The sequence below is a fragment of the Mirounga leonina genome, unplaced genomic scaffold (assembly GCF_011800145.1).
Source record: "Mirounga leonina isolate KUSES-001 unplaced genomic scaffold, KU_Mleo_1.0 Mir_201, whole genome shotgun sequence".
In the NCBI taxonomy this organism is placed as follows: domain Eukaryota; kingdom Metazoa; phylum Chordata; class Mammalia; order Carnivora; family Phocidae; genus Mirounga; species Mirounga leonina.
This window is the reverse complement of record NW_023270504.1, coordinates 9,277,212-9,298,138: the sequence shown is the minus strand read 5'-3', so window position 1 is coordinate 9,298,138 and position 20,927 is coordinate 9,277,212. Positions and strand designations below refer to the sequence as shown.

The window sequence follows — 20,927 nt, the reverse complement described above, 5'->3', positions numbered from 1 at the left end:
CCAGGCACCCCAAAACTGGAACACTTTACATCATACACAAAAATTATCTAAAAATAGGGCGCCTGGGAGGCTCAGTTGGTTAAGCGACTGCCTTCGGCTCAGGTCATGATTCTGGAGTCCCTGGATCGAGTCCCGCATTGGGCTCCCTGCTTGGCAGGGAGTCTGCTTCTCCCTCTGACCCTCCCCCCTCTCATGTGCTCTCTCTCACACTCTCTCTCAAATAAATAAATAAAATCCTTAAAAAAATGATCTCAAAATGGATTAAAGACTTCAACGTAAAACCTAAAACCATAAAACTCCTAGAAGAAAGCATAGGTGGTAAACTCCTTGACATTAGTCTTGGTGACCAAAAACAAAGGCAACAAAAGCAAATATGAATAAGTAGAATTACATCAAACTAAAAAGCTTCTGTAGAACAGAAGAAACAATCAACAACATGAAAAGGCAACCTACCAAATGGAAGAAAATATTTGCAAATCATATATTTGATAAGGGGTTACTATCCAAAATATATAAAGAATCTACATAACTCAATAGTAAAAAACAATCCAATATAAAAATGGGCAGAGGATCTGAGTAGACATTTTTCCAAAGAAGACAATTAGGTACATGAAACAGGCCAACAGGTACATGAAAAGGTACTCAACATCACCAATCATCAGAGAAATGCAAATCAAAACCATAATGAGATATCACCTCTTACCAGTTAGGATAGCTATTTTCAAAAAGATAAAAGCTATTGGTGAGAATGTAAATTGGTGCAGCCACTATGGAGAATAGTCTGGAGCTTCCTCAAAATAATTAAAAATAGAACTACCATATGATCCAGTAATTCCACTCTTGGGTATTTATCCAAAGGAAATAAAAACACTAACTTGAAAAGATATATGCACCTCCATGTTCACTACAGCATTATTTATAGTAGTTAAAGACATAGATGCAATGTTAAGTGTTCACTGATGGATGAATGGATAAAGAAAACATGGTATATATACACAAATGAGTATTAAGCCAAAAAAAAAAAAAAGGAAATCTTGCCATTTGTGACAACATGGATGGACCTTGAAGGCATTATGTGAAATAAGTCAAAGAAAAACAAGTATTAGATGATCTCACTTATATGTGGAAGCTAAACAAAAACAAAAACGAAGTCAAACACAGAGAAGAGATTGGCAGTTACCAGAGATTGGGGGTGGGGGGGGAGTAAAATGGGTGAAGATGGCTAAAAGGTAAAAAAACTCCAGGTATAAAACAAGTCCTGGGGATGTAATGTACAGCATGGTGACTGTAACTAGTAATACTGTACTGTATATTTGAAAGTTGCTAAGAGAGATCTTAAAAGTTCTCATCACAAGAAGAAAATATTTGTAACTATGTGTGATGATGGATGTTAACTAGACTTATTGTGGTAATTATTTCATAGTAAAGATATTAAATGATTATGTTGTACACCTGAAACTAATAGGTATGTCAATTTTATTTCAATAATTTAAAATTAAGAAAAAATAAAAATATCATTTTGAATGGCTACTAATATTTGACTGTTGACTATTTGATAATCACTCTGTGGACTATATTTGCTACTGTAAAAATATCTCAATAAACATGTAGCACATTTTTATTTACTTGTCCTATTATTTCATATTACTAAAATTAAAATGGGTACATTTACATAGTACCAAACTGCACTTCAGAAAGATTGTACAAATTTACATTTCTAACAACAGTAAGTGAAAATGCCTTCTCCCCCTCATGCTCAATGTAAGAAGACAGGGTATAATGTTGCTTCTAATTTGATCACTTACTTGATTCTGTAGCTTTTCATTTTTTCATTGGCTAGTTGCACTTCTCCTTTCATCTGCCTACTCGGGTCCTTTGCCTAATTTTACATTAGGAAATTATCTTACCAATTTGTAAGAGCTCTTTATATTAAAATATTAATCCCTTGTTTTATATGTTTAGTTTTCTCATTTCATCATCTTTCAACTTTCTTCATAGAGAGGTTTATTTGGCTATACAAATGTTTGAATCCAGTCTCCTTTTATGGTCTTGATTTTAATGCACTGATAAGAAAGACCTTTTTGTAAAGATAATAAAATAACTTCCTATGTTCTCCTCATATATTTGTATCATTCTGAGTTTTGATTAGTTTGTTTTTATATTTAAAACTAATTTTTTTAATCTGTAGAGTGAAATATAAATAAAAATTTCAAATCCCAAGGCAATCATTATATTAAACCCATCCTTTCCCTTCTCAATTTCTGGAACTTCTATACAGAATTTGAAACTCTTACTTCTTTCCATCCTTTCTTTTACTTCCCCCCCCCCCAAATTCCATCAAATTATCTTTGTCCTCCTTTTTTGAGCTGTTGATTCTCTTTATATATCCAGTGCTTTTTGCCCTCTGCAGGCTACTCACACTTACAAAAAGTGGTTTACACTGTTCAGAATTGGTAGCAAGAATAGGCCCAGCTGACCATTGTTAAAATCTGCTCTCTCTCCTTTCCTACCCAGCATAGCACATCAAGGGCCTGGGGGATTCTTCACTCCAAGCAGTTCCTGCTCCCCGGGCCTGATCCCGCCCCACCAATCCTCCCTCAGCACAGGAGATGGCTTTTCCCTCCTGCCTTGGCACACTTAACCATTACTGTGGGATCCTTCTGCTTCTGTGGAGCTCATATAAACTTTCTCAGAATGCTGTGGGGTTTTTGGAAGGATGATAGAGCACACATGCATAAGCTTCTATACACACTGCCTGTTTGGTGTGATACGAGTTTTGGTTCCTGGAAAGTAGGGGCGCTAAGTGAATTAATGTTACTCATCTTTTGGGCAATTTTCTCTTTTGAAATCCCCTGATAGTAGAGTTTCCTCCAGCCACGTTTCCCTGTCTACCATTCACACAACTGTTGGTCAAGCTTCCCAGGCTGTGGAGAAGTTTCATAAAATAAAACTATTTATTCCATATCACTCATTGCCTGCTGATCTTTACTCTGAGTTTCCTAGACTATTTAGTTGAGGACAGCTTCAATATTCCACGAAACATGCATTTTACCACTGGGTAGAATGCTTTTCCTGGGCGTACTTTTGTGGCATTATCAACATTAGCCATTGGCATACCTTTAGTTATCGTTATAAGTTGAAATTGTTCAATAAAGCATTAAATAATAATGGAAAAAACAAATGTAAACACATTGGTAAGAGCCATTTGAACTGAGGAAAGCTTAGTTTGGGGTAGCTTTGAGCTCGCTAGTTGAGAGTAAAGGAAATAGCTCCTTATTGTAACGAATGACAGACCTTGAAAAATCTGTAATTGCACTGTTCCGTATTACAGTGCATTTATAGACTTATATTTTTAATATAAAATTATTTCCAACATTAACAGAACTATAATAAATTATCACTGCATAAGGCCATTTTAACAGACACGTGCATAAGAAAGAATTGTTAGCCATGTCAATTCAAGTAATCTATCAAGTTATGTTTTCTAATTAAATATTTCACAATTTTCAAATAATGTGAAATTCTTGAATAAAATGTTGGTGTGTTTTCATTAAATATTAATTATAATCAAGGAACTTGAGGGGGGAGAAATTATCCAATATTTTGAATCAGATCAAGGCCAAACATTTTTAGACACATTTTTCATTCAACGATTTTGTTACCTTGTTTTTAATTTGTTCTGTTTTCATGAATGTTCAACCACAAATCCTGTCTAATTTTAAGCTAATGGGTTTTCATTTTGTTTTTTACTGCATATTTAATTATTGTGAAGTCCAGGGCCCATTTACTCATTCCTTATTCCTCCCCACCTTAGAAATCAGTATGTCCCTTCCACTCACATCTTATTAGTTAAAGCAAGTCTTAGTCATGCCTAACTTCAGGGGGGTGAGGAGAGCAATCATCCAATGTGTTTAGAAAAGGCAGGAGAACTGTAAATATTGTTGAACTCTATCTAGTGAAGCTACCATGCTACCTGAGAGATAAAATCAATTTTTTTATTTTAAAAGCTATTGGATTGCTCAACGAATTTTTTTTTTAAGTGACAAATTTTTAAAGAGCAAATTATGTCCCACCTCTCTAAAGTATCAGCTATATACAGGTTTCTGGGTTCTGCTCCTCTACTCCTTTTAATTTTTACATGGTTGTAATCATACTCTAAATACTATTCTTTGTATTGGTCATTATGTCATATCCATTTTCTATATTGCTGAAGAATCTATAATTTTTTATTCTGCTGTAATATTTAAAATGGAATTTTTCAATTAAATATATTCTTAGATTATTTAATAATTCGTATTCTGATTTCAAATTTATATTCAATCCAATTCTTAACCCTTCCCTGTGTTTAAAGAAAATAAACCAAAAAAACAATACACATCATGTCTTAGGCACTTATAGGAAAACCTACTATTTCTGGTTCTTCTTAAAATGCAGATTGTTTATGGCCAAACAAAAAAGATGCTTAGTTCTGAAAAAGTCTAAAGAGACAATTAATACTAACATAATAAGTAAGCAGCTTGAAAATCCCAGAAATAGAAAAGAACAGAAAATGACTAAAGGAATATGATTATTAAATTACCCAAATATGTTATTATGTCTAAAGATGTTTTAAGTTTTAAGACAAGTTTTAAGTTTTAAGACAGCAGTACAATACTTTAAGAAAATCAACTGTACTTTACAAAATTCTTTCTTACAAAACCAAAAGCTAAGAAAGTAATGTAAGATAATCCTTCAGTTTGTGAAAGTATTTACCTCAAGTTTCCATATAATGGCAAGTTCCCTTAAGTGAGTTTGAAATACAATATATAAAAATTAAATTTGCTTCAAAGTTGTTCAGGCATGTCCCTAAAATATAACTGAGCAATTCCTGTGCTGAACTTTAGGATGTTGAAGCAACAGGCTCAACTATGAATAGTGACTATTAACAGAAGGCAAGAAGAAAATATACACATTCAAAAATGAGCCATTGGCAAGAAAGCGGCTTTCAGACAACTTCTGGTTGTTTAGGAAAAAATCTTAAGAATGCTCCAAGGGAATCTAATAACACCTATTACACGAAGAAAAAATGTATACGTTTAAAAAATGTGTCCTACCATTTGTACTTCACTATCACCTTCTTCCTCAAATTTTGTTTCTTCTTCCTGAACTGAGTTAGACTCATTTTCTCGTTGTTTACCCTCTTCTTGGAGCTCTCTGCTGATTGCTGCTTCTTCATTCTGAACTTCATCCTTGACAAAGTGAGTTACTGTGGCAGTATGTTCTTGTAATGATGTTGGAACAGGGCGCAGTGGTGTGACATGGTCATAGTGTGTATGTAGGAGGCGTAGAGCAATGTCACTTGTTGCTAAAATCCTTGGAATTTCAAATCCAATTTGTGTTTCAGAGAATCTGACACTTTTGTACCTGTTAATAATTTTAACAAAAAGGATGAGATCCTAAAAAACTGAGTCTGTTGAGAATTTATACCTAAGCAGTATTTCTCTCCACTCGAATTTTGCCAAAGTTTGGAGTCCTGATGCATACTTGCTTGCTTTGCAGCATTTGGACCCAGTTGCTAATGTAATCCTTCTCAAAACACTCTCTTGGGATCTATGACCCCATACTCTTCTCTTTCATCTCTGGCAGGTCCTTCTCTGTTTCCTCTGTATGGCCTTTTTCCTACTGTCCCTTAAATGTTGACATTATTCCACTCTCTATCCAGGCCCTCTTTCTTCTTCCCTCTACAGTCTCCCTGGATATTATTTTGATGCCTGAATCATAACTTACGTTATCAGTTTTCAACACGAGTTCTATGTTTCCTGGGATGGGTTGGCAGGGGAAGAGGCATCCCTGAATGGGTTTTAAGAAGTCCAAAAATGCCCTTACCTATGATGAGTACATATAATAAGTTCGTAAGAGTCTATGATTCCCCAAGAGTTAAAAACTACTGATCTATATGATGTCTCCTCAAAATAGATCTCCAACTCAGATTTTTTTTAATGCCTTCAGACATTTGTACTTTGATATTTCTTAAGTATTTCAAACTGAACAGGTCCAACGTTGAACTCATCATCCCTGCAACCCCCCTCACTATCACTCTCAGATAAAACAAAACTTGTTTCTGCCTCTACTATTCACTATATTAGTAAAAACACACCATCTAATTCTCTTCTTAAATCTGAGTAGCTAATACAGGGCTATTCATTTTACTTCTTTTAAAATTATACAGATTAATTTTTTACTCTTCTATATGTAACACATTTTACAATGAAAAGGGTTATATTATTATATTGTCTCATTAGATTTAAAGGACAGAGTATTTTACAGCAAATGTAACTTGGAAAATATTTTGTCCCTTCCTGTTACTAAATATCAAAATTAAACTCCAATTCTTTCCATTGTCATATGACCAGTCATATGGGACCAGAACCTAGGCCTCCTTTTACTTTGGTAATTTTTCCCTAAAACTCACTGCCATACTAACTCAATTAATTTGAAATACTGAAGATTAAACAGAAGAAGTGATCATGAAATTATCATTACCACTATCATTTCTCAGAAAGATGTTATTAGCTGAAAATAACTTGCCTAAGGTAGACAAATAGCAGGTTTGTGATTCAAACCCCAGTTGGCTGACTTCCTAACATAGGTTTCTTCCCAAGTATACCATCCTAGTATACAACAGGCATCTGCCTGGTCATCATGATGTGACTCCCAATGTCTTTTGACCTATAGTATCACCCACAGGAATACCTTGGATTCTTCTTGAGGTTTGCCCACACATATAGAGTTACATTTTCATCTTGAATGACTTTTTCCATATTTCCACTGTCCAGATCTGCTAATGTACTAGCTTGCTATAAGAGAAAAAAGAAAACATTATAAAAGATGAGAGGCCTCATAAGCTATGCAATTTAGAGGAGTTATTTCATCACTCAGGTGTTAGATTCGTTACTTAAAAAGAGTAATTTGGGTAAAAGTATCAAAATAACAAAAAAATTGTTTTAAAAAATTCTCTTAATGATATAAATGTATTTAACCTAATTAAATGTTCTTCACCTTTCCAATCAGTTTCTCTTACTGTGTCTAAGGATTAAAGTTGCTCCTATATTCCCAGGATTACTATTATATTACCCTTCTCAATTTTAACATTATCATGATTTTAACTATTCACATGCTTCTTTACCTGTACCTTATTAAAATGTAGATCATGCTACTACAAAAGTTAGTCTATTTCTGAATATCATCAAGTTTAGAAAACAAAATATCCAGTTTATGAAATCCAGATGGGTCATGTTTTACTAGTCCAATACTTGATATCCAACATTAAACACAATTTAAGGATGTTCTTAAGAATGTTTTAATAAAGACTAATATAGCTTGATGCATATTAACTCTCTTAAATGGCTTAACTAAGTCAATATTGTATGTATTTAGTTGCCATAATATAAAAACTTAGAAATATTGGAGATTGAATTTATTGTATATTTTAAAAAGCAATTGATCCCCCACACTTTTTTCCTCCTGTGACATTCACTTTGGAAGTGTTCAGAATAGTTGTCTTATAGAACTGTTCCACATTGTGAATTTATCTGATTCCTCATGGTATTGCTTAACTTGCTCTTCTATCCCCTTTATTTTTTGAAAGTTAGGTCTAGGTAGGCTTAATTATTTTTGGCAAGAAGGCATTGTAGGTTATGTTGTATTCTATATGTTGCATCCTATCAGGAGGCATATGATGTCCCACTATTAACAATGTGGACTTGATCACTTGGTTAAGGTGATAAGTACCCATATCTCCCAGTTGTGAAGTACACTTTTCCCCAATCAGTAAGTAATCTGTGGTCTAATACTTTAGCACTATGAGAATCATGTGTTCCTGAACAACTTTTCACCTAATTATTTAAGTGAAAATGATCCTTATCATTTATTACATTGAGGATTAAAAAATGGTGATTTTCTAACTGACAATTCCTTCTACATTTATCAGATAGCATTCTTCTATAAAGAACTGTTCTTTCCCTCCACCCCCCCTTTCCCCCTTCCTTTTTTGGAGTATCACTTTAGACCCACGGATTTTTATTTATTCAATGGTCTATAATCAATTATAATTATTCTTTATGATATTCAAATTATTCCAAATTTGACCAGTGGGAGCCCCTTTAAGCTAGTTCTCTCCCTTTGGATACGACTCCATTTGTCTCTGAGCATTTATTTGCTTTCTAGAGCACAAGATAACTCAACCTCATCTTTCACTTACCCTACTCCAGACCTGGAATTGGCTGTTTACCCCAACTAGACCTGGTTCCATTTTTATGGATTAAAAAGAAATCTGGTTCATACTGATATTTCCATTTCAAATTTAACATTACAGTATTTTTCTAATCTTTTCTTTTACATACTGTATCTTTTTCTCTTAAAATAATCTTGATTACTAAAAATTGTAATACATTTCCTTGCTTTTCTTACAATATAAATAAAATAGTTCCAAAATTACATTATGAATATTACTACTAACAATAAATTTAGTGAAGTTTAAGCCTTCTTTGCAGTTCTTTTTGTAATTAGAACATATTTCTACCAAGGCTATACAGAGACCAAAATAAACCAAAAGGTAAAACAGACAAAAAAAAAAAAGTGTGACTTTAGGTTGTTTTCTGATTTAAAGAGCAAAATAAAACAAAAACAGCCATAGAAGACATTCATGGGATAGGATATTAGGCAAAATTTAGATATGGACTGGACATTAGATTATGGAATTATTACTTCCTAAGGTATAATAGTGATTTTACAGTTATATGGATATTATCATTAATGACAAGGTATTTGGGGAAAATACAGTGACTACCAATAATTACGATCTTTGTCGATTTACCTAGAGTAGGGAATGTTTAACATATAAAGTTTTGTGAATTTATTTTCATAGTGATCCTACTAAACCTTAGCAAGTATAAGAAAAAAAGGGGGGCCTGGGTGGCTCAGTCGTTGAGCGTCTGCCTTCGGCTCCGGTCATGATCCCAGGGTCCTGGGATCGAGCCCCACGTCGGGCTCCCTGCTCGGTGGGAAGCCTGCTTCTCCCTCTCCCGCTCCCCCTGCTTGTATTCCCTCTCTCACTGTCTCTCTCTCTGTCTGTCAAATAAATAAATAAATAAATAAAGTTGATTTTTTTTTTTTAATAAATTTATCTTTTGGGGGTGCCTGGGTGGCTCAGTCGTTAAGCGTCTGCCTTCGGCTCCGGTCATGATCCCAGGGTCCTGGGACCGAGCCCCACGTCGGGCTCTAAGTGAGGAGTCTGCTTCCCCCTCTCACTCTCCCTCTGTGTTCTCCCCTCTCAAATAAATAAATAAAATCTTAAAGAAAAACTAGACTTTAACTATACTGATTATGTTTTTTTTTTAGAAATATTTACGACTGTTAAATCTGGATAAATACATGTGCTTCAAATTATTGTGTTGACTTGTCCATAGCCTTTTAATTAAAAAGATACTGGATTTTTTTTTATCAGATAGTGTAAAATTTTAACACGTAAAAAAGTTAATCATAAGCTATAAGCAAAAAAAAAACCACACTTACTCTGAGGAGCATTTCTGTGGCTATGTTAAACTTAAGGTGAAGGAGCTCCTGCAGTTCTAGAATGGATCCTTGGTACTGTGCTATATTTTTATCTTCCAAATCATATGGTGGTGTTTCCAATAAAATTAATTTCAATTTATCAATTAACTATAAAATAAAAACAATGTAAAAACTTACTATAAAAATAATCTTCTGACAAAAAGTCAAAGAAAAAGTGAAAAGGGGATGTTCTATCACTTTTGAATTGAGGCACACATCATATCTTCAGTAAAACATATAAAAATCCTTTCTTATATTTATTGTATTATTTAAGATCATGGAAAAATTAAATATTTTCTCCAGAAACTCCATTATAAGAATTCCCAACTATCTGTAACAGAGCTTTCATTAGCAAGTTAATAGAACGGGGACAGCTTGGATACCTAAGACTATGGAACAGTAGAAATAATGATATAACAACAATGAGGAGGAGGAGGAGGACATGAAGAGAGTTACTAATATATACTGAATGTTTATGTAGGAGTCCAGGGCAGGTCACCCCCAAATGAACCACAAAGGCACAAGAGTGATCATTTTGAACTGAAGCTACTTGAGAATTAACTGGTACAAAGACACTCAGACCCTCCTCTGTCCTCCTGAAAGCAGGAAACATATCTCCCATATGAAAAATACCCTCCCTGTACTAAGAAAAGACATCTTTATCACCACAGACATGGACTTTCAAGTAGAGAAAACTGTGGAAATAAACCTTGTTACTTTTTTACTAATCTACTACCTTAGCCCAAATTCCTCTTAAAATTCCTTACTAATTCAAGCTCACAAACACCTGTTTTCCGTATCCTGTAAATTCCTCACAAATCTATTGTTTCTTTGTCTAAAATTTGCCTGCCTTGGTCAATTCTTTGGGTCTCAATTTCATTATTGGGTCTTCATGTGCACGTAATAAAATTGTCTTTTTTCTCCTATTTTCCTGTCTCATATGAATTGAATTCTCAGTCCAGCTGAAAGACCTTGAAGGGTAGAAGAATTTTCTCTCTCCTACACTTACTATGTGCCAGGAACTGTTCTAAATGTTTATACGTTTTAATTCATTCTATCTTCATCATAACTCTATGAGCTAGATACTGTTACTATGTCTGTTTTTACAGATACGGAAACCAAAGTAAGGAGTTTGGAAGACCTGACCCCATCCTAACAAATAAAAAGCTCAAAAGACTGAAAAATGAACAACTCCTCTTTGATCCACAAGAGAGGAGGAGATAGGGCAAACACCTGCCCTCAAGACTGGAGAGATCTATATTCAGGAGCAAAAGCCACTGCAGAAACCAGTGCCAAGTGAATTGTAAATGACAAATTATTGAGACTCAGTGTAGACAACTCTTGAGAGTTAAAAACTCCAGGAGAACACAGTCATGGAACAAGAGGGCCCACAATATTGTTAGATTTACCTCCAAATGCTCCACCAGGTTCTCATAATAACTGTAGGAGCAAAATCCCCACCTATTTCCAGCAGAGGAAGGGGAAAAGGAACCATTCTGAAATACACCAGAGTACTCTGTTCTTAACAAGGCCTGATCTCAGGGGAAACTACTTAGAGCCTAAGCTGCAAGAGTTTTATCAGAGCCTAACTCACCTGGGGGAAAGAAAATACCTAACTCCAGCTGGCTCTAGCCATTCCCTCCCACTTAAGAGGGAATAAAAACAATTGAAAACATTTGTGAAGTTCACCATGCAGAGATGCAGAGACGCAGAGACACAGGCTTTACTAAAAGACTGAGAACTAATTTCACAGGTCTTCCCCTCTCCCCACCTTACCTCACAGTCCCATTACTAAAGGCCTACTTACAGCAGCTCCTTTTACCTAGTACATCATGTCCAGCTATCAGGAGAAAATTACAAGTCATACCAAAAGGCAAAAACCACAATCTGAAAAGACAAAGCAAGCATCAGAACCACACATGGCAGGGATGTTGGAATTATCGGACCAGGGATTTAAAACCACTATGATTAATATGCTAAGGGTTCTACTGGATAAAACAGACAGCATACATGAATATATGGGCAATGTAAAGGAGAGAGATGGAAATCCTAAGAAAGAACCAGATTGAAATGCTAGACCAAAGGATACTGTAACAGGAACGGAGAATGCCTTTGGTGAGCTTATTAGTAGACTGAACTCAGCTGAGGAAAGAATCTCTGCGCCAGAGGACATAGCAATAAGAATCCTTGAAAACCAAATGGCAAAGACAACAAAAACCTGAAAAAACAATTTAAAGAATAGAATGAAATATCCAAGGACTGTGGGACAACTACAAAGGGTGTCGCATACACATAATGGGAATACCGGGAGGGGAAAAAAGAGAAAAAGGAACAAAAGAAATATCTGAAATAATAATAACTGAGAATTTCCCTAAATTAATGTTAGATGCCAAACCACAGGTTCAGGAAACTCAGAGAACACGAAGCAGGATAAATGCCCTAAAAAACTCCACTTAGGCTTATCATTTTCAAACTACAGAAAAATCAAAGATAAAGAAAGTCTCCACAGAAGCCAGAGTAAAAAACACCGTACCTTTAGAGGAACAAAATTAAAAATTGCATTTAACATCTCAGAAACCATGCAAACAGGGTGCCTGGGTGGCTCGGTCGGTTAAGCATCTGCCTTCAGCTCAGGCCATGATCCCAGGGTCCTGGGATTCAAGCCCCATATTGGGCTCCCTGCTACTCCCTCTCCCTCTGCCTGCTATGCCCCCTGCTTGTGCTCTCCCTCTCCCTCTGTCAAATAAATAAATAAAATCTTAAAAAAAAAAAAGAATGCAAGCAAGAAGAGAGTGGAGGTATTTATAGTGTTAGTATAGTATAGTGGAGGTATATATAAGAGGCACAGCAAGGTCACAGGAACAACTAATACTGTATTGTGGCAAGATTTAGTTTTGAACACTGACACATAATAAATACCTAATAAACTTCTAAATTAAGAGAGGCAGCATAGCGGTATAGTGCAGTATGGACTCAAGCCAGAATGCAGGGCTTCAATCCTAGCCACTTCTTACTACCAGTGTGATCTTGGACAACATCACTGTGCCTTCCTCATTTGTGAAATGGGAATAATAGTGCCTACCTCATAGGGTTATTATAAGAATTCAGCAAGTTACTATTTCTAAAGCCTGCCATAGTATTATTTAAGAGCTTGCCAAATAAATAAATTTGATCATTTGGAACCTGGTGTTCACCATGTCATTGATGCTATCCAATTCTTTCTGTTCCTCATGTGCTGCCTGCTTTAGTTTCCTATTGCTATGATCATTCTCTTCTCCCATCTCCTGTTTTGTTTTACTTATTTTTTTTTCATTTTCCCTATTATTTATTATGTCCATTTCTGTAACCCACTCTCATAATAGGAAGATTTCACTTCCAGCTTATCACTGATGACCTCTACTACTTCTGCTACTTACCACTCTCTCTCGACTTTTGCAGAGCATCAGAGACCAGCATCCTGCCATGGCAGCATGGCAGAGAGTATATGCAATGGCAAGAACACCTCATGGTGTGGGGGAGGCTCCATGGAGCCCTTGGAAAGTCAGAGTTAGGGGCGCCTGGGTGGCTCAGTCAGGTAAGTGTCTGCCTTCGGCGCAGGTCATGAGCTCAGGTCCTGGGATCAAGCCCGCATTGGGGCTCCCTGCTCAGCGGGGAGTCTGCTTCTCCCTCTGCCTCTGCCCCTCCCCCCGCTCCTGCTCTGTATCTCTCTCTCTCAAATAAATAAAACCTTTAAAAAAAAAAAAAGAGTAAGACCCATCTGAAGTCTCATAGGAGACTCTAAGTAAGTCACAATTTCTCTCTCTTTTTACGTAGAATGGGTCTCATAAGCTTGTCCAGATCAAATTAGGCAATGCATGTTAAGAGCTTAACAGAATCTGGAGTTACTCCATTTTACAACACATAGAAGTAAACCACAGTGATAAGAAACACAAAAAGGTGGAGAGGAATTGTAATAAAAAGCATTAGAAGATAAAAGGACCAAGAGCAGTGAATCCCTTCTAGTTTCTTTTTTTTTTCAATTCTTTTTTTTTTTTTTTAAAGATTTTATTTATTTATTCATGAGAGACAGAGACAGAGAGAGAGAGAGGCAGAGGGAGAAGCAGGCTCCCAAGGAGCAGGAAGCCCGATGCGGGACTCGATCCCAGGACCCTGAGATCATGACCTGAGCCGAAGGCAGACGCTTAACCATCTGAGCCACCCAGGCGCCCTCCCTTCTAGTTTCAATTATTATCTAGGTGTGTCTAGTGTGCATTTTTCTATTCATCCTAACTTGGGATTTGTTGGGTTTCTTGACTCTGAGGGTTTGTATCTTTCCTCAATTCTGGAAAAACGTCAGACATTTTCTCTTTGAATATTGTCATTCCCTCATTCTTCTGCATCTCTTTCTGGTACTCCTTTTCAATGTATTTTCGCCTCTTTTCCTCTATCATACATATTTATTAACTTCTCATTCATATTTTCCATCTCTTTATCTCTCCTATATTCTGCTAAATTCTCCCAATCTACTTTGGATTCACTTGTGATTAAGAGTAATTTTCTTGTTTCCCTTCTCTAAGCTAAAGATGAGCCAAACAAGTTCGTATCATCTTTTGCCGAGTATTTCCCCTATTACCCACAATAACTTTTGGAGGCTCCCAGCCATATAAGAAATGTCTGATTCAACTTGCCACCTTTCACATACTTTAGGCTTTGCCTCCTGATGGTCCTTTAAACCAATGCTAACCCAAGACTTAACAGAGAGCCTCTGGGGAAGTGGCTCTCTGGGAAGCCACTGACTTTGAGACTTGCCCGCTTTTCTGAATTGGCCTCTTAAGATTTTCCCTTACTTTGTTTTGAACTAGGCAATGAATTTATTTTTTTTAAAGATTTATTTATTGGGGTCCCTGGATGGCTCAAATGGTTAAGTGTCTGCTTTTGGGTCAGGTCATGATCTCCAGGTCCTGGGATCAATCCCCACGTTGGGCTCCTAGCTCAGTGGGGAGTCTGCTTCTCTCTCTCCCTCTACTTCTCCCTATTCTCGTGATCTCTCACTCTCGAATGAATAGAATCTTTTAAAAAAGATTTATATATTTTATTTATTTATTTTTAAAGATTTTTATTTATTTATTTGACAGAGACAAAGACAGCGAGAGAGGGAACATAAGCAGAGGGAGTGGGAGGGGGAGAAGCAGGCTTCCCGCTGATCAGGGAGCCCGATGCAGGGCTGGATCCCAGGACCCTGGGATCATGACCTAAGCTGAAGGCAGACGCTTAATGACTGAGCCACTCAGGCACCCCATATTTATTTTAGAGAGAGAGAGAGACAGCGTGCGAGATAGAGCACTAGAGTAGGGGAAGGGAGAGAGGGAGAGAATCTTCAAGCATACTCCCTGATGAGCACGGAGCCATGTGGGGCTCAATCTCACCATCCATAAGATCATGACCTGAGCCAAAACCAAGAGTCAGACACTTAACCGACTGAGGTACCCAGGCGCCTGTAGGCAATGAATTTAAATATCATTAAAAAAAGTTGTTTTTAGCATTTTTAAGTGTATCATAATGTGGTAGATCCTCAGGGTAGTCTGTCCATCCTATTTGCATAAGTAGAAGGTACTATGTTCTTATTCATCTTTGTACTTTCATGCCTTAAAGGATAGGTGCCTGGCACATAGTTAACATTGAAAAACATCTGTAGTGAATCATAGAATAGTGGAAAATTTCAACTCAGGATAAAATCATGCACTTTTCCCCCAAGTTATCTACATAAATGGATGCAACTTGATTTTTTTTTCCTGCTTGGATTAGACACACATAATGTTTCACATTTATGTTATGTTGACCTTATATCTAAGGTGGCAAAGATAAAAAATTTTAAAAAGGAGTTGTAAAAATAAAAAAAAATGAAAAGACTGTTAAAAAAAATAAAATAAAATGCACTTGGACTGTTAAAAAAAAATGTAAAGATTAGCAAATAATTTTTCTGCATAGCCAAGCAAGCAGTAGTGTTACTAATTGGCAAGTATGATAGTTATTCAATTTATTTTTATTTTGGAGTCAGTATCAGACAATTTGTAATTTAAATAATTTAAAATTATAAAATAATATCCCAATACCTACATTTAGCACTAGTTTACTCTTCGCAATCACTTCCTCAAGAGTCTCATTTGTTTCCTCTTTCCACAGGCTAATGAAAGTATTAATTTCTGGGGATTTTGAAGGATCAGGACTCCCATCACATTGAATGTAGTGTTTCCACTGTGGAATAAAAATGTCTGAAGGTTCACACTGATGAAAATTCAAAGATTAAATAACTTTTTTCAAAGTATCAGTTCTCATAACCTAGTTTTTCCAATTTAGGCAACAAGTACTATGACTTTAACTGCTTACTTGAGATACCTCTAAAATAATAAAATTCTCTTCATCAAAATAATTTAAAAGCTTCCATAATTTAAATAAATAACTATTCTAGTAATTGTCATATTTTTAAAACAGTATTTATGAGTTGGTTTTGTTTTGCTTTCTTCTCTAATCATATAACTTCTATATTTACAAAAGCCAACACAGGCTAATTTCCACTTCTCAAATTGTTACTAATTGTTAATCACCATTGGCATTTTAGTATGAGTTCTTCCATTCATTCTGTAATCTATGCAAATTCTACATTTGTAATCATATTGTACTTACAGTTTTTTGCTTAAAATTATACCGCCATCATCTTTTGCCATATTGTTAGTTTTTTCTTCTTCTCCTGATAATAATCTTTATTGTTTCCAAACTTACGCTGTTTTGAGCAACACTAGATTCCATGAAGCTCAGTTTTCTATTTTAATTTAGAATAATTTCCTCAGTATAGATTCCCCAAAATTAAATCAGAGTCAAAAGATATAAAAATTTCAAGGGTCTTATTATTGACAAATAGTTTTCTACAAAGCTATGTGCATTTACTTTGCTACATGCAATATAGGAGATTTGTCAGATTAGAGATGTTTTACAAAGTCAAAGTTTGGGAGGATTAAAAAGGATATCAGACTATAACTCCCTCTTGTGGTACAAAAGTATTAGTTCACACACACGTAACACACAAATCAGTCTTACCTGAGAAAGCAATCTAGTATCTCGTTTCAATTTCTCTGCTTCAGGAAAACACCCCTCTAATAAATAAAGTTCTTCAAGTTCTTCATTTCTCCTTTCCAGATCCTGTTACGTGGAGATAAATACATTGGCTAGCTCTTTAATTTTACCTTTATGCTTCGCAAGTAGCCTCTCAACTTTACTGACAAAATACTTTCAAAATGAACACTAACTAAAGTTAGTTTGAATGTAACTGCTATTTCCAAAAGGTTTCATCTGAAACTGTGGTTTGTGAATGATCTGCAGACTCCTAGTGGGTCCCCAAGACTCTTTAGGGATCTGTGAGGTCAAATATGTCTACATAATAATACTAAAACAGTATCTGCCTTTTTTGCTGTGTATACATTTGCACTAATGGCACAAAATGGTATAAAATTCCTGGTGCCTCAGCACAAATCAAGTCACAAGCTGTACTAGGGGGCACATTCTTTGGGGGAGAGGGGTGGGAAACAGCCAGTTTCACATAAGAATGATGTGATGAAGTGAAAAATATTAATTTTATTAAATGTCAACTCATCAGTGTATGTCTTTTGATTATTCTGTGTGATAAAATGGGAAGTATACATAAAGCACTTCTGCTGCATATCAAAGGACAAGACTGTCTTGAGAAATACTTGTGCAATTATTAGAGTATCTTGGCAGAACCTCTCAAAAAATGAATGAATTGAGCATGTCAATTCCAGGGAACAACTAAAAGTATTTGTTACCAATGATAAAATTCAAGTTTTCAAATAAAAATTCAAATTTTAAAGGGGTACCAGGGTGGTTCAGTCGGTTGAGCATCCGACTCTTGGTTTCAGCTCAGGTAATGATTTCAGGTCATGGGATCAGGCCCTATATTGTGGGGCTCTGTGCTCAGTGGGGAGCCTGCTTGAGATTCTCTCTCTCCCTCCCACTCTGACCTTCCCCCCTGCTCTCTCTCTCTCTCAAATAAATGAATCTTTAAGGAAAAAAATTCAAATTTTAGGAAAACTTATATCTACGCTGTGAGCTTGACATTTTTTCCTTAAAAACCTTTCTGATTTGATTGGAGATGAAATTAGTGCATGTGATTTTTGATAATGAACAATAAAAATGTGTCAGTATTTGGAAGGAAATAATTCAGTAAACCAAATTTTTCCAAGCAACGAATGCATGATATTGCTGAATCATACATGGATACAAGATCTACTTAAAGGGTAAGATAAATCAATGTTTTAGTGTAACAGAGCATGAAAAGCTCATTGATATGATTTCAGATTCCATATTGAGAAACTATGATTTATTGAGTTTTGGTATAGTATCAAAAAGAATATTCACAGTTATCTGAAAATATTCCTTTTCCAACTATGAATCTTTGTGAGGCCAGATTTTCTTCATATACTTCAATCAAAACAACACACTGAAACAGACAAAATACTGAAGTAGATATGAGAATCCAGCTGTCTTTTGTTAAGTCTGACATCAAAGAGATTTTAAAAATATAAACAATGCCACTTATTTCCCTAATTTAAAAAATATATAATGTGTGGTTATGGATGTAACTATTGTATTATAACAATCATTTCACAATATATACAAATATTGAATCACTATGTTGTACACCTGAAACTAATATAATATGATATGTCAAGTATAAATCAATAATATATATTATATATGTAATTCTATGTATAGTTGTTTTCTTTCTTTAAATGTTAATATATTTTGTTTTTACTAATGTTTCTTTTTAACAATATTTAATATCTATTAATATAATGCATCTTAAAATTTCTCAGTTTGAATTTCTAATATGGTAAATATTGATAGATATAATCCACATAAACAAATCTCCTTGGGGGTCTTCAATTTTTAATACTTAAGAGGTTTCTCCTCAGATCAAAATATTTCAGAACTACCGATCTGAAAAATTCTGGTGAAAAGCTTTGCACAGTGGCAGTATCGTAGCCAATGAGGTGTATCCGAGGCGCGATTATTGCTAATTGAAAAATTCTGGTGAAAAAGAGAAGTAAAGCTAAAACAGGAGAGGGCGCCTGGGTGGCTCAGTCGGTTAAATGTCTGCCTTCGGCTCAGGTCATGATCCCGGGGTCCTGGGACCGAGCCCAGCATCAGGCTCCTTGCTCTGCAGGGAGCCGGCTTCTCCCTCTCCTCCCCACTTGTGCTCTCTCTATCTCTGTTTCTCTCTCTCTCTCAAATAAATAAATAAACTCTAAAAAGAAAAAATTAAAAAAAAAACTGAAACAGGAGAGGTAGAATTTGAGTTTGGGGGGGCGGGGGAGGGGCATCCCTGTTTATCTATAAAACAGATTGAGAAAAATAACAATGCTTACAAGCAAGGGCTCCGAAGCAAAGCTATTTATGTCTAAATCCTGGCTCTGCTGCTTACTTTCCCTAGTCCTCAATTTCCTTATCTGTGAAATGTGGGTAATAATTTCACTAACTTTCTGGTAGGATTAAATGACTTAAACCAGTTTATAAAGGCCTAAACATTAGTGGTAGGTATGGGGGAGAGTGACGTTACATGGCCAAACATATCTGACAGCCACATAGTGTGTCTTCATTAATAACATTACTAGGGGCGCCTGGGTGGTTCAGTTGGTTAAGCATCTGCCTTCAGCTCAGGTCATGATCCCAGGGTCCTGGGATCGAGTCCTGCATTGAGGTGCTTGCTCAGCGGGGAGCCTGCTTCTCCTCCTCCCTCTGCCCGCCGCTCCCCCTGCTTGTGTGCACAAGCTCTCTCTCTGTCTCTGACAAATAAACAAAATCTTTTAAAAAAATATTACTAATGTTTATGTACTTTTGCTTCAAGTTGTTGCCATTTTTCTTTCTCAATCCGTTGTATTTCAAGCCTTTCCATTTCTTCTTTTTCATATTTCACACGAGCCTCCTCTAAAGAACCAAAAAAAATTTTTTCTCAGTGATTAAATCAATCTATTTTTAAGCCCTTAAAATTGCTTAAAGTATTTTCAAGATGTAAGGGTGGTGGAATATTTTATAGAAGTCACAACCATATCATGTGGTAGAAATAAGATGAATGCTAGACTTCTTTCAAAAAACAACATGACTCAAACTTTCTGGCCAAGAAAATAGGACTATAATGATATTTCTCTTGCCCAAAAAGTTTATAGAAATCCAATAATGATTTAACCAATAAAAAGTGACAGATCTATCATGGGTAATTAAGGAGAGGTAAAGTCTTCAGAAGATTTCCGTAAGTTTGTGACATCTACATCATCAGAAGCAACTACCCTAATCTTCTCTTGCTTTCACTATTAAAAACAGAATATGAAATATATGTTGAAGAATGAGTTTAATCCAATATAATAAAACTTGCCCCAAGATCTAGATCCTGATAATGTATTCTTATCATGAGCCACCTAAGAAGGATTTATAATGATTACACATAAAAAAATCAACATGGAACCAGAGGACAGACTTTTAAAACCTGAATTTGAATCACACATGTTCTTAATGCTAAAAGCTACAACCACTTGAAATAGTCAGATTTTTAAAATCACTTTTTGGTATTTTAAATAACTGATATTTTTATTAATTTTCAACTGACTTTTTTTTTACAAATGAAAATCCTCTTTAAATTTGGCAAATAAATATTATTAAACTATAAGAACTTAGGCTGCTCTGTACATTTCTTGCTAGTGTTTACTTCCTATATTTAGTGAATTTGAGTTTCAGAATTCTTACTGTACAATAAGCACCAATGCCTCTGATTTCATCAGTAAATACAAACACTTCAAGATAGGGTTGCCAGAGTTAGCAAATAAAAATACAGAGTGCTTAGTTGAACCTGAATTTCAGATAAAAGAACTGCCTTTTAAAAAAAATTTAAATATGTTCCATATTGCATGAGGCAAATTATCCCAAATTATCCATTGTTTATCTGAAATTCAAATTTAACTGGGCATTCTGTATTTTACCTGGCAACTCCACTTCTGAAAGTGATGGGTGTATACTAACAGAACTTTCTGGGTACCCTTTAAACAGCAGACATTTATTATAAAACAGATGAAATTTGAAAAATTGAAGAATTTCGAAAATTCTTTTAAAAGAATGTAGAAATACCAACCTACTGTTATATTTCTTGCATATGAAAATAGTAACACTGTGTATTTTGTACCTTCCTCTTTCTGCCGTCTTTCCTCCTCCTCTTGTAGCTGCTTTAATCGTTCAGCTTTGGTGATTTTCCTCTTCTTCCTGCCAGACTTAAATGTCACAACATAAAAAAAGGC

General features: G+C 35.5%; 1 protein-coding gene and 1 pseudogene across 6 annotated transcripts in view; one reads left to right on the top strand and one right to left on the bottom strand.

Moving 5' to 3' along the window:
- CFAP94 (cilia and flagella associated protein 94) overlaps positions 1 to 20,927 on the bottom strand; it is a 62,730-nt gene that overhangs the window by 25,695 nt on the left and 16,108 nt on the right. For 5 of the 6 annotated variants that reach the window (XM_035028046.1, XM_035028045.1, XM_035028047.1 and 2 more), the window contains 7 exons: positions 20,816 to 20,900; positions 19,478 to 19,569; positions 16,666 to 16,767; positions 15,688 to 15,825; positions 9,553 to 9,699; positions 6,733 to 6,836; positions 5,094 to 5,403 (listed from right to left, as the gene is read on the bottom strand). In XM_035028046.1, coding sequence (XP_034883937.1) covers positions 5,094 to 5,403; positions 6,733 to 6,836; positions 9,553 to 9,699; positions 15,688 to 15,825; positions 16,666 to 16,767; positions 19,478 to 19,569; positions 20,816 to 20,900 — 978 coding nt within the window. The remainder of the gene's footprint in view (positions 1 to 5,093; positions 5,404 to 6,732; positions 6,837 to 9,552; positions 9,700 to 15,687; positions 15,826 to 16,665; positions 16,768 to 19,477; positions 19,570 to 20,815; positions 20,901 to 20,927) is intronic. The other variant, XM_035028049.1, reaches the window with a different exon arrangement.
- Positions 18,602 to 18,757, top strand: LOC118025834 (annotated as a pseudogene).